The 16,902-nt window shown below is 44.3% G+C and overlaps 1 protein-coding gene across 1 annotated transcript in view; it reads right to left on the reverse strand.

The window, feature by feature from the left end:
* SH3BGRL (SH3 domain binding glutamate rich protein like) overlaps positions 1 to 16,902 on the reverse strand; it is a 36,391-nt gene that overhangs the window by 3,437 nt on the left and 16,052 nt on the right. The window contains exons 2-3 of the mRNA XM_052813165.1: positions 6,801 to 6,986; positions 3,623 to 3,703 (exon numbers count right to left, since the gene is read on the reverse strand). Coding sequence (XP_052669125.1) covers positions 3,623 to 3,703; positions 6,801 to 6,986 — 267 coding nt within the window. The remainder of the gene's footprint in view (positions 1 to 3,622; positions 3,704 to 6,800; positions 6,987 to 16,902) is intronic.

The raw sequence follows: 16,902 nt of genomic DNA on the forward strand, positions 1-16,902 counted from the left end.
GACACAGCTCGGAGCTGCTCCAGCACAAGACCCATACGTGAGCTCCGTCCTGGGGCTGGCAGCAGGTCTGTCCTGGCACCGGCACTGCCGAGTAATCCCAGCTCCCCGCTGCGGGAGGGGACGTGCTCCCTGGGTGAGCCGCTCTCCACGCCCAGGGCTCCCAACCCACACCTCTTCGAGGGACCTTCGGCTACACGAAAACATTCCTATGAAGCTTCTGAGGTGAAGGAACAGCTAAAGCAGTTCAGCAGACATACCAGCTAACCTCTAACAATTCTCAGTATGTTTCAGAAGGAACATTGAAAAACAATAGCCTGCATTTTTCAGTCTTCTTTCAGCCTTTGTAAGGTGGTCACAAATGGGAACAGAATGACAATAGAAGAAATGTAAAAGGAATTTTTTTCTGAAGATGGTTTCTACAAGTGGACTTTCGACTGAAGATGAATTTAATTACCTGTTAGCAGCAACATGGCCTACAAGAAGATGAACAGAGGCACAGTGCTCTCACTGCAGCACTTCAGGGTGGACAGCATGGTTTATTTTAAAGGGAAAAGTTCGACATCTGCTCAACTCAACTTTTATGTAACGGAGTTGTTTGCTTTTGTGACTGTGAGAAATACTGAAGATAACAGACTCAACAGTACCACTGTTAACATGAGCCAGTAAGCTAAACAAATAAAAAACAAGAGGAGGAAGGACTAAGAAGGGAATTTCCAAGAAGCCTGTAAGACTTGTAGAAGAGGGGACTCAGTGGGTGACCCCAGCCTGCAGGGCAGGAAGTACCACGCATATCTCCCTTATCTTAGACATGGTGGATCACTCTGGTTTTCCTGGCTATCTGCCCAAGCGCCTAGCATCGCGCTGCCTTTTAACTCAGGGCCGTGGGAACAGCCTCGCTCGGACTGCTGGCTCAGGTCTGCCCTGCTCCGGGACCGCGCTCTGCTCCTCTGGCTGCACGTCACGGGTCAAAGAGCAGAGCCGGGATGTCACCGTGCAGTCATGCTGCTTGTGCGAGGGCATCCTATCCGTTCATGGCAGAAAAGGCAGGTGAAGAATGAAGGAAAGATTAAAAAGAACTACAAAGCCTGGAAAAAACAAGGATGTTTGATATTCTCTAAAGGACAAGCGGTTCTTTGACCGGTAAGAAAGAGGAGATGGTTCCCTTGGCGTTGTAACAACTCCATTAACCAGTCGTGGGCACTACAGAAGTGACATCTAGCTTTTTTTTTTTTTCCAGAAAGTGCAAGACAAAGTACTTCTCTTCAAAACAGGCAGTGGTAAGCTGGAGAGGATTCCTGGTATTTCCCTCATCCCCAGGAAAGTGGGTCAAAGTAACTCAGAGAACATGCTAACCTATTTCTCGAAGGTCAAAATCCATTTCCTTGGGCATGGTCCTGCAAATTACCTGGGAAAGGCTCAGCTTTTCAGATTTGGCACTATCCCTCTTTCATACTTTTCCTTATTTCTCCCTCAAGGCCCCTCACTCAGCATGCTCTCAGTCCCTAAATAATTAATCACAGCCTTTAACTCACAAAATCCTCTCCTTTTGAAACCCACCCGTATTGCTTGAAGTAGTGATATTTAAGATAAATTGAATGCCAACCTTTCCCAGGGTTTGTAGGTCCAATTGTATTCTCAGTGCCCAAAGCACAAACCAAAGCACCAGGGCTCAGTAAATAGTTACTTGCATTTCCCATGCTCACTTCTGAGCCCTTCTTGTTTAGCATTAATATCGGACCTTTGTGTTCAGAGTCAACTAACTTTTGACATCTCTCATAATGACATTTACTGGAGATTTGCTGTCAAGGTCCTCTCTTGCAATCGCACACAGGTTGTTCCCGGAGTCCTTCCATCTTATGTAGCAACATACGCAGAGGCAATGTCATTAGCTACAGTATTATATCCAAGCTGCATGCAGCTATGCTGTAAATGCCAATTTCAGCATCTACAAATCAGTTTCTCCTCCTCAGCAGCAGGCAATCAGCTTGATTTGACATCATGTAATTGTGGGACAGATACCAAAAGTCAGACCAACAGCAGAATGCACTGAGTACAAGGTCACTTACGCAAAGGTTATCTTCATCAGCTCAAATGCATCTCCCCAAGCTGTAGCAAGCAATATAAAAATTCAGCAGAGTACAACTGCATTATATTTCTCCTTTTCAAAACTCACCTTTTCCTTAGGTGAGGATGGAATCAGAGCATCCCTTAGGACAGAATCAGAGCAACTAATAGCCATGCAGACTGCTTCTGCAACCTGGCAGGTTAAGTAAGCAGCGATGTTCATAAATGTTATAGAGACAGATGACCTGATTCATTACGGCAGCAACTGCTCTCCAGTACCATTGCGCTTCCCAGATCTCGGCTGCAAGGGGAAACGCACGGGCTTTTCTGCATCCCATGGTGTCAGGGCTGCTTTCTCACTTCTTGGCTCCATCCTGCGTACTCTTTTGTACAGCGCTGTGCAGATCTTCCAAGAAATTTCAATAAGATTTACTTGACTATCGCACTGTGTGCAGCTGGCCTTCTGACGCCAGCGACACATGATGCTGGGGCACATATCACAGGTTCTGCTCTCTGCAGCTCTCTGTACGAGGCAGAGTTTTTCCTCACCGCACCATTCGCATTAGTGGAGCTACTGCTAGAAATTAGTTTGGCTCCCAAAACTGCTTCAGTCTGACCCACAACTTGTAATGCTTACTACTGATGGATCATCATCCACCTTTAAAATTAGGTGTCTTAGTGACATGCACAGCATGACTTTCAACTCTTACATGAATAAAGTTGAAAGGAACCATCGTGTTTATCCCCTGGAACAAGAAAGCTGGAAGTGACCTGGAGGATCCTGCTGCTGTCAAGTGAAACATATAAAGCAGGCTTGTCCTATCCTATCAAAATCAAAAGGAGAATTCCAGCCCATTGCATCCGCAAAGCAGCAACCCAGTTTGTAATTGGCAAAGGAAAACAAGGCTTCAGATAACAAGCCGGAGGAAAAAATTACTCTGAAGCAAGACCATATTATTTCAAAAACATAACTCTGGTTTCAAGGTATTTTCTAGTACAAAAATCTTATCAAAATTTCACATGAATTAAGTTTTTTCACTGAATTGAAATAATTCTTTGGTTTTGTGACAATTATTTTCATCTAGATTTCTTGGGCATTCTTCAGTGCAACTATTAACTACTCTTTCATTTGTTCCCAGAGTGTACGATAAAAAAAAAAAATCCAATGGTAAGAGACAATTATTACTAGTGAAGAACTTGACCTAGCTCTTTTTTCCGAAGCAACAAAAGTTTTTCCATTAACTTCAAAAAGAGCACTGTGGCTCTGCAGTGAGGATACCGAAAGAGCATCTGTACCAAACACTGAGTTTTTTGGGTAGAAGGAGGGGGAGGCAGATGCCTCCAGGGAACACAGCATCCTCCAAATAAACCAGCACGTAACAACAGTGTGTTGCTGTGATGTTGAAGCCTAAAAGTTAGTCTCTGGAGACTGAGTATCAGACCAGCAGGTAGATTGACTGGGGCAACCACAGAACACAAAAAACATCCTACTATGAGCAGAGAAGAACAAGGTGTAAAATACAGGTTGTGGTTTACTGTAAGAAATGTGCACACCTACCTTTGAACCAGGTGGCGCAGTCAAGCCTAAAAATGCATATACCGCATTGTTCTCTCGCGCTTCAAAGAAAGCTTCGTAGTCCTTCACCATGGGAGTCAGGGAGGGGTTGGAAACAAAAGCGAGAAGTGTGAATTATCTGAAATAATCGCGGCTCAATTTGGTGTGTTACCCAACCCTCACCGAGCAAACTGCTTCCTGTGGCCGAATGCAAAATTCAGAGTGTCACCTTAGATATTTATCATTAGCACTAATACCATATAAACTGTACTGTCTGAAAAACGACAAGCTGGGAATTTCACTATCTGTAGCAACAAGATGCTGCTGTGAGGTGCTTCTGCCTTTCCCAGAGGGACAGCTTCCATAGCGAGGTAGTTGTTGTCACTGGTCTGGCATGGATGTCCCTCCCGCAGGAGCGGGCTGAGCCCATACCTTGTCATCTGAAACACTGATATCCCCAGCTGTCATTGCTAATTACTGATTAGTAATGGCAACCGTGCAACTACGGACATAACTCTTAAACCTGTTAAAAGTTAAATTTAAACCTGTAAACTGAGAGTACACCTTTCCCATCACGTTTCCCATTAATGATTAGTCTACACAAATGAAGGAAATCAGGTGACACTGTTCGTTGTACTCATAGTGCACTACAGTTGCTCTGAGTATGCACACAGCCACTTCCCAGGACAATTAAGGTACAAAACAATGAAATAATAAAAGAAATACCAATGCTTCCTTCTCTGCCCTTTTTTGTATTTGAGGCAGAATGCAGTGCTGTACAGAGTACAAACAACACAGCTTAGTTGTCTGCTAAGTTAGGAAAGAGCAAGCAAAAAGCCCACAGTGTGTCTCAGCAACAGCAGTTGCCAAACACTGACCAAATGAACCCAGGTTTGTGCAAGTCCACCATTGTCCGAGTTACCACATACTTCCCTCACTCCGATTTCCAAACTCAGCACATATCTGTCCTACGACTTTCCTTCTCTCCCTTTTTAACTGAAGCAACAGTACCAGCTTCTTCCAGCTTTACTGGGGAATGTTTTGATGCAGGAGTCCTGGCTGAGAAACCCAAGGCAAGGCAGCAGCTCAGAGCAGGCTCAGTCTTGGGCTGAAGTCAGGGAGAGAGCTGCCATTAAGGGCATGCTGCTTCGCATGTCTCTCTGTCCGGTAGGCAAAAGCCTAAGAAATAGCAAATGCTGCTTGAAAATAGCAGCGTCTTCAGAGCAGGGGCAGCTCTAAGAAGAGGCTGTTGCAGTTGGAACAGAAGAAAGTACAGGGAACAGAGGATAAAACTGCCTAGAGATCAGGGATGTCAAATTATTGTTCGATCTGTACATGCAGCATTTGGGTGCTAGTTTGATAAAAATGTGTATGATTACATTAAATCCTCCCTGAAGCCCTTCTGTTGACAATACTGGGACTGCTTGATAACAAAGGGGTTGTTTATCTTGCTAGTGCATAGTCTGGCAGTCTGCTTCATAGCATCTACCAGGAAAGGAATGCCTGTGACTAAAGAGCAGGGTTCATGCCAACTTGCACAGCATCTACAGTTACAGCCTTTCTGCTGTGCACAGACCAATAAAAGTCAATTTGCTCATTCCTCTGCCAGTTATGCTGCATCAGATGAAACAAACAGGGAAGTTCATGCTTGAGATGAATCAGATAAAGACATAAAGAGGTTCAAGTGTGTGGGCATAGAATTAACTTTTACCTTCCTGAAAGCTAAACTGTAGTAACTTGAAGAGACCTAAGTGCATACAGCTTTTTCTCTTCCTGTCCCAGACCACTGCATAGTAAAGCCCTGTTTTGCTGCACAGCTGCAGCAATGCAGCAGAAATTTGGCAACATTTCACTGATAAAGGACAACTGCACAGTGATCAGCTTGCATCCTTAAACCTCGGTACACCAAGGGAGAAAGATGATACTGTTGCAACTGTACTTCCTACTGGTACAGAAATATTTGCCTCTTTTGTTTGTTTGTTTGTTTTTAAAGACAGGTAACTGAACAGAGATTTTCAACTCTTTGTGACTAGCCCTTTCTCAGCTTTCAGCTGCACACAACTATTGATCATTACATTTGTCTCCCCAAACCAACCTTTTTCCACATCACAACCACAGTCAGTAACATTTTGAGAGCCAAGTGGTACATTAGCTCACTGTGGATATTGTTTCAAGTTCTGCTTTTATTACAAGCAAGAAAAATTCCTGGCACATTGAGAATGATTCTTTCAGTAGCCACAGAATCGCCTTGCAAAGGTCCAGAACTGGCAGGTTCTGGCTTACAGACTTCGCAGGTCAGAACCAAACTGCAAAACGACTTCGAAACCAACACACAGCACCAGAGGAATGCATACCGTGAGCTTTTTTCAGAAGATACTAAGTTTTAAAAATAAAATTAACAGTTAATCTAATAATCATTCAAGCATGGCCTGCTGAGTAGAAGTGCTGCAGGGCAACTTACTTTTGGTCAAGCATTAAAATAATTACAAGTAGGAATGGTATTTGCAACGTGAGTTTTCATCTATTCAAGGCATTGGAGTAAGCGGACCGCAACAGCCTTCATTTTGCAAGCAGTACACAAAAACTGATCCCAAGAAGGATCAGAAAACTGATTTATGATCATGGCAGACATCACTTCATATAAGCACTTGTTTTGGAAGATGAACAGACTACAGAGCGATCTGGGCTCCACACATATTGGCAAACCCCACATAGAACAGCTCAGCTCTCTGAACTTGCTATAGAACGTAAGGTTGGTGCAACAGTGCCAGATTTCTGTGAAGTGTTAGTTCACAATCATGGTGAATATGAGAATTAAAAAACCCTGTAAATTTTCAGAGCCATAAGAGGGGAAAAAACCTACAGGGAAAAAAAAAATATATATATACACACTGCAAGGTGGTGGTAGGCTTGTTCAATTAGCACAATGATCTGGGAATCAGGAGGTCCAAATTTTAATCTCTTCTCTATAATGGAACTAGAATATTCAAGAGTCAATTACTATTAAAAGCCCAAGAAGAGGGGTAAATATCTAACACCTTCCATGCCTTTCACAGTTTGCATGCTTAAACATACAGCTGCCCAAGTCCTTCCCTGCTTAATACAACAGCGAAGCACAGACTATGGCAGAGAGTAAGAGGACTGGGACAAGAAGCAATGGAGACCTGGAGCCATTCCTTACCCCGAGGTATCGGCTGTCGTTGAAGAGCCGGGGTGGCAGGGGGTTCCCGCTTGCTGGCCGGCTGTCTTCAGGGACGTTCTCGCGCATCCATTTCCGATTCTCCTCATTGGCGGCGATATCCTTTTCCTCAAATTCAATTTTGTTGGCTTCCAAGAAACCTAACACATCTTGCTGCTGCTTTTTAATCTGTCACAAAAGAGGGATGGGGGGAGAGAAAGCAAACAAAATCAGTCAAACCATTTTTTTTGCTGTGGATTATGCAATTCCAGGGTTCCAGGGTTCCAGGGTTCAAATGCAGAAACAAGAGGGTGCAAAACAGGTTGAAAATGGAAGTGGTAAGAAAATTCTTAGAATAAAAAAGCATCTTCTAGAGAGTCATATCTGAGCCTTGACTTGGCTCCTACATAATTCAACAGGCTGAAGTCTAAAGACACTGCCACTATATACATGTGAGTGTTGTGAACCTTAAAGGTCTCCAACCAAAAGCAAAGGTGCGAGCAGTGCCCTCACAGAGGCTGTGTTGGCTGGGTTTTACAATTAACTCAGGGGAATGCTGTTTTTTCAGGTGCAGTGAAGTTTGCTGGAGGGACATTTGAGGTACAACCTGCTTCCTCCGTGCCCCTGGAAGCACAGGTTAAACCCACCCTTCTCAGAGTCCAGGTTTTTGTCCTCCTCGTGTAGGCTGTGCACCTCACTGCATGGACTTCCCAACAGAGATCTCATCGAGTCGTCATTAACAGTAAGATCCCAAAGCAATTTTTGCCCATGTTTCTTTGGACAAAAAGAAAACCTCTTCTGCTATGTTCTGGGTTTCAGAGGCGGCAGGTATGGTCTCTGGAGAGCTGTGACCCTGCATCCCCCATCCTTGCTCAACTAAAGGAGAAGTCTCGTGGGGCTGACTGCACAGGCTGGATGAGATCCCACACCTGATGCAGCCTGTCCTCCGTGTACTCGCACAGCACCCAAGTGAAAAGCAGGATCCGTGCAGCAAAGACTGTGCTGGCTTTTGACAGGAAAGGTGGTTTTTATTACTGTCATATATGAATTATTGACTTCCTGATACAGAGATGTTCTGCTTATGCTCTGTTCTTCCTCTGCATGACTTTACCACCATAAAGGAAATTATAACCACGCGCATCCTGGCAAACAATAAAAAAAATGGGATTTAATGGGAAATTTGTTCTCTTCAAAACACTCCCTTCACTACAAAACCAGTCCAAGGCCTGGCTCTAACCTAATTAGCTCAGCGCAACAAAAGCGGCGCTTCATACAGATGTTGCGCTGCTTCTAAATTCAGGTCAGCCACCAGCTTCCCCGAGCAGCCTCTCCATATACGGTGAAGGGAAAACAGGCAGCTCCCGGCGAGCAGCGCCGAGGTCAGGGCACAGCCAGCCGAGAGCCAAATACGGTGCCGGCACCCCCGGCACGCACAGCCCTGCACCCACGGGGCACGGAGCTGGACCGGAGCTGGAGGCAGGGTGTGAGGTCTTGGTGTAGGAAAAGTGGTGCCTGGAAGGGTGGAGTTTGGGAGAGCAGAGCCCGGGGTCTCCGAAGAGGAGACAGCCATGCCTTGGCAGTCTTTAAGCATCCGTTGACTCGTTCTTTAGCAGCTCCTTTGGAGCCATCGCTGCTGGCTGCGTGACAATCCACGACAGGGAACCAGTCCAGGTTAAACTACATCTTGGGTGGGGTGGTTTGTTTTTAAAGGAAAATGGATAGATTGATCTCCCTCTGCATCTAGTCCAGTGTACTGCAAAGGGACCAACCTGGCTCTCCCGATGGAGGAAAAACGTGCTCCCAGCTTCAGCGGGGAAGCCGCCTGCCCCAGGGCTGCAAGAGCCAATGTAATTCCTCCTAACGTGTCAGCAGAGGAGCTGCTGAACTCGATTAGCGAGTACCGTACCCTTAAACAGAATAATATTGCTGGGCATTAGCTGATTTTCATCATGGCTAAAAATAAATAAAAATGGACAAGTTAATACCACCCCAAGGAAATAATTCATGTTACAGGCTGTATAGAAAAACATTCCTCAACAGACTCGAATCCACCGGTAAGAGATTTCTTTGCTTGCCTTTAATAACAGGGGCCACAGCAGGAGGGAGCAGTCAGGGGAAGTTTTCCTCCACAGTGCCATACAGCTCAGGAGGGAAAAAAAAAAAAAAAAAAAAAAAAGAGAGCAAGCACTTCCTTTATGAACTATTCCATAGGACTAAAATAAGGGAAAGGTCTTTGTAATTGTAAACTCTTCTGCCAGTGGTCAGTATCTAAGGCAACATACTGACCTGGGAATAAATGGAAATTTTTTTTCCCTGAAGAGCTTACGTTTTAATTAACCATTTCCCACCACTAGTAAATTACAGATCCAGCTAGTTTTCATTAGTCACAGGTCCTTAACTTGTCCAATATCTGCTGCTGAGTGAGAACACACTTTGAGATGTCCCAGAATTTTTAAGAAAAAGAAGAAAACCAAGTTTTTACCCAATCTATTAAACTATACACTCTGCCATGTAAAACAAGAGCTCCAAGTTTGACAGTAATTAGCATTTTGATGTCCTGAGAAGTCTCTTTATTTTTTAAATAATTTTTACTATTAGATTGCCTCCTAGCCATACACACATCCTCACATTCCTCACAGCATCTCAGCTCAGTCTCACAGTGCAACCCCTTCACAGACAGACTCTGCATATCCAGTCCTTTCATGCAGCACCCAGTCTGACAGGGCTGGACTATCTCAGCCATTAAGATGCTTCTTCAACATGAAGAAAATGCCTCCGGCTACCCTATGTTGCCATTATTTCATAGTGATGAACTTAAATAGAGTTTTCCTCTTAGACGTATGTATGCAAAACACCTCACTGCACACTGCCACGTTGCCTGTTTTGCTCTATTTTCGCTCATTCTTCCAGCTTACTGGAGCAAGGACAGTCTCTGCGTTGTTTTTTCAGCTACAGGTAGCACAACCGGATCCCAAGTTCACAATCACAGCTCTGAAGGGCTATCACAGCAGGCAACCCTCTCTGCTTCTTTATGAAGAACCAGCAAAGCTGGAAATTTATTTATTCTGCTAGAAAAGGCACCATGTGGAAGGCAAGCACGGCAGTTTGGTCTCCGCCCTGCTCTCAGTCTGTCTGTGGTCAAAGGAGGTAATTCTCTAAAGAACTGTAAAGAAAAGCAAGGAGCTGGTGTTGATGCATGAGTAATATTAGTTTGAAACCCTAGTTTTCTGGCCAAAGAAAAAAAACAAGTTGGAAGATTAAGAGGCAATGTCTTCCTCCCAGCTCCTCAACAAGTCTTCTGACCACGGTGACAAGCACTTACACAAGAGCATTAAATGCTCCAGAGAAACATGGCACCAACCACTGTGGAGAACAGACACCGAGCTGCCAGATAGTATTATTTTATGGGATTTTATTTAGAAAACTTCTATTAATCTCAGGCACTGGAATACCAGTGGGAGGGAAGTGCCTAAAATAGAGCAAGAGATGCCTGCTGCTGCTTCAGGGTATTTTGTCTTACTCAAAAGGGCACACGCTCTCCTCGGGACAAGAGCCTGGAAGATGGTTCCTGCTGTCCATGTTTGGGAAGGAGCAAGGAGCCCTTCTTCAGGATGCGCTTGTCAACATGCAGCACTCGCTTCCCAAAAAAACCTCTCCCAGTTGCCTAACCAGGCATGGACACCAGCCAGCGCCTTTCCAGATACTGCACCTCATCCTACGCAAACAACTGTCATGTCTAAAGCTATTTTGGCTTGTTAGCTGCAGCTAACTGCAGTTTGCAAACACGAAAATCCTTGTTTATACTGAGTGCTCCTGACACATTTTGCAGGGCAGAGAGTGCCAGCGGAGAGCAGGGAATGTGCACACAGCCAGCACAGGAGCTGGGGAGCCGAGAGTAACGCTGCTAAGGCAGGGTCCTGAGGCTGAGGGACCAGCACTGGAGAGGCAGAAGGACTCATGGATAGACACAAAAGCACAAGAACGACAGAGAAATCACGGACAGGGATGGGGAGACAACTGCGAGGAAGGAAAGAGGCTGCGGGCAGGAGCAGATGGGAATGAGCAAAATGGATGGAGACAGGGGGAAAATCGCAGGGGTGGAGGTGGCATGGAGACAAAGGGATGGAAGGAGAAGGGTTGGGGTGGGGAGCAGCAGAAGTCAGTACTGCCGAGAGGATGGGCCGCGTTCTGCTGGAGCTCACCGCTGCCCTGCTTGGGGAAATAATGTCCCTGTGAAAGCCAGTTTTGTCCAAAGATGCCTTTACCCCCAATCCCCAGAAAAACACACCTGGTTTCTCAGCCTGAACACACTGACTCATTCTTCTCAGGGCATTCTTGTGGTAAAAACATCTAAAATTACTCAGGTGAGTGGAAACATTATACTTTTTGCTGACATTCCTAAGATAAGCTTGAAAGGAAACATGTAACCAAATGAATCTATTTTCACTTAGTTTTGGCTTTCAATGTCTGTTCCAGAGACAGAAATAGCTTTATGGCAAGTTATTGGTGGTTAAGAAAAGTCTCACCACCAAGCTGTAATCTTCTGCATACAAAATCCGCGCAAGCAACATTAGAACCTGATGCTTCCAACAGACTTTTTTAAAGATAACCTTGTGTATCAAGATTCTCTTCCTTTCCAGTTACAAGCCAGTCATGAAACATTAAGCTTTCAACAGAGCATGTGCAGAGTAACATTATGAAAATCAGTAGTTTAGGATTACGAACAAATATTGTCCCCTCACTTGAATACACATCAGAAGTTAAATTTACTGTTCTAAGATCTAACTCGCATCAATGGATGATGTCAGTAGCGCAAGAGAAACCACATCAAAGCTGCCAAGAGTAGAGACAGGTGACATTTTCCAACAAATCGCAGTCCATCAAAAATGGAGCTTTAACCCCAAAGTGGGCAGAAAACTTTCCAGAAAATGCTGCAACATTTCAGACTCAGTATTTTTTTTCTCCTCCAAATCTTTACTCATTGGGGAAAAAAAAAAAAAAAGAATGATAACAAACAGAAAGGAGGCGGGGCGGTGCTACAGGACCTTGGCCCAGCAAGCGGGCAATACTCCATCCCCAGCTCCGGTCAGGACTGTAAACTGGCTGTCCAACAACCAGCCTCTCTTAGCACTACCCTGCTGCAAGGAAACAGTTGTTTTAAATGCTTATTGAAATGAACTTCAAAGAAGTTTCTATCTTATTTGGTATACACAGGCATACACATACAACAGAACAGCCTAATTTGCACTGCTGGCAAAGAGGGGGCTTTTTAAGTCTTGTTACTTTTTCAGTGTATAAATAAATTCCTTGTTAGACAATAGACATGTTTTGGAAATCTATTTATGGACCACTGGAACCCAAAGTAAGTTTACAGTTTGAGCACTGCTGTTTTGATCACACAACAAACTTCCCCATGATGATAACAAGGTGGCAGCTCTGCCATCCTAGCACTCGGCACGGACTGTTCCTCACCATTTCTGTGGGTTCTGTGTCCTGACCTCCATGCAGGGAAAACTCACAGATTTCCCCCCTCCGCCCCCCAAAGATGCAATTAAATGCCTCATACATTGTTGTGAGGATTTAAAAGAACTTTAAAGAAATTTCTTATAAACTTCCCAGTTTGTATCATGACTTACTGCATCCAGCTCCTGCTGAACACGTGGCCTGAGCTGCCTGTCCCACCTTCACAGCCAAGAGCCAGCACCAGGACAGCAGAGAAGCAACATCTTACAGAGGATCTAGATCTTGCACACTTCTCAATTTAGTTTAAAGACAAAACCAGCTTTAAAAGGGTTTTTTTACCATTTCCAATTCCAGCCTTCTGGGTTCTAGATAAGGAAAAGCAACTACACCTTTAAAGCGGTTGTATTTTAAGCCACTGATGATTTTAAACAAGCTGTTTCATCGTTAGAGGGGCAATTCTTTAAATCACAGGGGATATCTGCTTTGTGCAGAAAGGTGAAAAAGTTCAAATCCCCAGATGATGCTATTGTTTGTAGCCACACTTGTAACCATCAGTTCTTCAAATGGTTCAGTACCTTTTGAAGATTGATAAGCTCAAATTTAAACAGCTAACGGGAAAAATGCAGCTAAGAAATCTTTAGCAAACTCCAGTGGCAGCCAGCAGCATCATCCTTTCACTCACTGCAGCCAAGGTGAAAACACCCAGAAAGTGGTTTTCTTCGGAGGGAGCAGGGCAACACGAGGAATGCTGTGCTGCTGCCAAGACAAATTAACTTGCCACAGGGTGTCCCGCAGGCTGAGCTGCACACTGTGACTTTAGGGCTTGACCACCTCTGCTGCTGTGGCTGGCTAACACTATAGCAATTCACAGCCACTTTTTAGAATTAAAAAAAAGTTGGCCTTTTTTTTTTTATATTTCTCATCTAATCTCTAAAATGATAATGCCTTCCTCATGTGAGCTGCTAATGCAGAAGCTAATACTTGCAAATTAGCTGCAAAACACTTATAATTTCGCCTCCCAGTACAACATAATTTGTAGGAGTTAAACAGCACGGCAGCTCAGCTATGTATTTAAATGTCACGGATTCCTGATGGCCCCCCTAAGCTTATTCTCCGCCCCCAGGACACTACAGCAGGACTCCCTTCAGAGTCAAAACACCTCTGAGCAGGCTTGGTCCTGGCCTCTGTTACTGTAATATTCAAGGAGCCATTTTTTTGTCTAAAGTGTTTTTGTTGTTTTTATGAACAAGCCAGATTTCCCCTCACCCCCCATATTAGCTTAAAATTCAGAGGCGCCAGTTCTGGTGGTGCTGGTGGCCACTATCCACTGGAAATAGTGGTCAAAGGGTGGGAAGTTTGTAGGCATCTACAGCAATGACCTTCTTGATCAGAGCTTTGCAGGCTGTCTCAGGTGTCTCCCAGTGATTCATGTCTCACTCTTTCTTCTCTCTGCCTGGTAGAACATCTACCTATTTTTAGGTCTGGGCAATTATCATTACAGAACTCAAACCACTTCTTTGTTCTGGCTATTTTAAGCCAAGCATTACACATAGTAATGTCATCATTCTCTCTTTCAATGCTTGGTTTCTGGTCTGTAAGGAATGAGATCCAGGACAAACACAGCAAAACCACCATGAACTTATGTGACCTAAATCAAACACAGAAGGCTGGAAAAGCTTTTTTTTTTTTTTTTTTTTTTTTTGCAGAAATTAGGCAGCGTCCAGATGGGCTCCATATGTACTTACTCTCTCCCTCCAGGGCCCTTTGGGAAAGCCCATGGCATATCAACATGTATCCTGCACAGCTGCTACAGCAGCCCTATCCTGATGTGGTTTGCCCCCAACAGCTTAAAGGTTGTTTATTTGGACGTGGTTCTCGCCACCGGGCGCCCACCAACCCCGGGCTGCATTAGCACCACGTGCCAGCCTGAGACGTAGGACAGGAGGGAATGGGCTCCAGCTCGCCAGGAGAGCGGCAACCTGATTCCCGTTTCTCACATGTGGTTCTGGAAGATGCTTTTTAAAAGCAGGAAAAAGTCCTGGGGTGAAAGGGCGTAAAAGGACCACCACTCAAGAGCAAGGTTGGGGGAAAAATCCAGGCTTCTGAAAGGTTTTTGAAATCTAACTTGGAGGTTGCATCATGTCTGGAAGCACATGGTCTACCTGCAGTGGGGCTTTATCCAGGCATAAGGTACCACACCACAGATCAGATTTTGCAGCACAAGCCAAAAATACAGCTAGAACAAAGGACAGAGTCTGTATTTCCCAAAACAAGACCACAACTTGCTCCAGAAACCGTAGGAAGTTACATAAATGGAAAAGCTGATTCGTGAGAACAGAAATAAAAGCTTCTCTTATGGATTATAATGCCATTATAAGTGCACTCATTCAGTAACACAAGGCCTAAAAATTTGTTAAATCCCACACCAACAAAACCCAAGTCAAAAGACCCTAGTGCATTCAACAAGGTTTTTTTGTACCAGAAGAACCAAACACGAAAGTTAATGTCACGTCCCTGTACTAAAGTCCTGGGGATCCGGATTCTCAACGGAGCCCAAGGCCCTTACGGACCCAACTCCCACTCACTTTTATTTGCTCTTTGACACAGACTGCAAAGAGAATAAAATCCTCCAGTGGGAGTTTGGCTTTTAGTCCCTTTAGCCTGCTTTGGAAAGTTCAGCCAGTAACACAGGCCTGGCTCCTCTGTTAGGTACAGCCCAGTAAAGCAGCCTGCTGAGCAAGTTCCTAATTGCTATGTTGCTAACTTGCCATTGAAGTTCAAGGAATTAGTCAAGAAAAAATAAAAACCCTTTTCTCTATTGCTCCAAAGGAAAGAATAAAGTAATATAACCATCATTTGGAAGATACTAATTTAGAAAACTAATCTCAGCCTTATTCTGTTCAGAAGCACAGGAGAGCACTAAATACAGGATCTCACGCATTCACTTATGCTGTGAAATAGCATCGAGAGTTGAAGTAACCCACGCAGGCTCGCTGTTTCCGAAAGGCTGCTGAGCTACCTGCTCATCTTGGTCAGTGCTCAGCACCCAGCTGGATGGTGCCTTTGCACTATATATGTGCGTACATGCACTGTGCATGTGCGTATATGCCTGAACGGTGGGACGGCACACGCTGCGTATGCTCAAGGCAAGGACTTTTGAACCTTGTAAACAATGACACGCATTTAGGAAAGGTAATGGCGTAAATACTGCTAATGCCTGGTTTCCATCACCACTGGATGCACACAGGACAGTGTTACTTCCCACCCCGGGGAGATCCAGGTGAGGACTCAGTGTCACACCACTTCAGGTGGAGGTGTAAATACAGTGCTGTGAACAGCATGCAACACAAGTGCAACAGTCATGGAAAGCAACTGCTCAGAAATAGGTTCCAAAGGCTCTTTGCAGTTATACTACATGGTGATTTGGGGTATTTGTCACTCGGTACCTACTAAAGTAGACATCTGCTAGCAAAACTCGAGTCTGGAGTACATTAAGAAAGCCCTTAATCATGTTGTGGGCATAATCACACATGTAGCTGACAGAAGCAAATCTACAAGAAGTTCACCTTTGTTAGTGCTGCATGATACGAACAGTCAAAAATATTTGGACTCAAATGGTTATCGCTTCTTTCACTTAAATGTACACAGGATTTGAGTTTAATGTTGCAGCAGGATTTTTGAATGTTGCTAGCTTCATGTCAGACATGCAATACAGCCAGTTCTACTGAAGCTCTGTTACAGTCAAATTCTAATAAGAAAGATACTAAAAGGCCATAAATAGGTCAGAACCGACTTGTTTGTCTGTTTAGCTACTTTCCTCCAGCAGTGGCCAAAAGCAGATTCCTTTACCCATTAGTCAAGTATGAGGACAAGTAACATTTCCTTATTTATATCTTCTCAGCTTCTGGCAAACAGCAGTAGCAGCACTGCCTAATGAAGCCTTGATTACTTTTTAATGTGTTTTAAGTTTACTTTCTATAAAGGCACCTTAAGGATCAATGCATTATCGTAACTTAAGCAAAATTCTGGTCTTAACAAATAATACCCAAGCACTAGGGGACTGGGGGGGGCGGGGGGGTGAATCCATTCATCCTGCAATGCCTGCTTGTCAAAGGACTATTAAGGTGCTACTGGGTTTCTAACATGCAGAACACCTTATCATCAGCAACACCTGAAGACAGTGTATAAAAGTACCATTTAATAAACTTCAGATTTTGTTCCAGTACATGAAAATGGTTCTCTGTCAGCTGAAAACACACCTCTTTTCCAACTGAAGCCACCAAATTCAGAGGCAAATCTTTCTCTCTTTTGGCTGCAAGGAAAAGGAGGGTGACATTGTGCATTCTCCTTTAACTCTCCTCCTTACTGGCTGCTCCCCAATATTTTTTTTCTAGTCACTCATTTAGCATTTCTTGGCATGCCAATCCTCATTGTTTTGCCCAAGAGTCCAGCTCAGCCACAAGCTTACTAGCCAGTTGCACAAAACTCACAAGAGTGTTTTGGATGGCTGTGCACATCATATGCAACATGCCTTTAGTCAGGATATCTGTGTCCTCACCAAAAAAAAAAATTAAACATCCCTCTATGGTCTGCTTTAGATGCTTCTATTAATTCTGTGAAGTGCTTAGAAAGAGTCACTATT

Source organism: Harpia harpyja, chromosome 18 (assembly GCF_026419915.1).
Source record: "Harpia harpyja isolate bHarHar1 chromosome 18, bHarHar1 primary haplotype, whole genome shotgun sequence".
NCBI classification, from domain to species: domain Eukaryota; kingdom Metazoa; phylum Chordata; class Aves; order Accipitriformes; family Accipitridae; genus Harpia; species Harpia harpyja.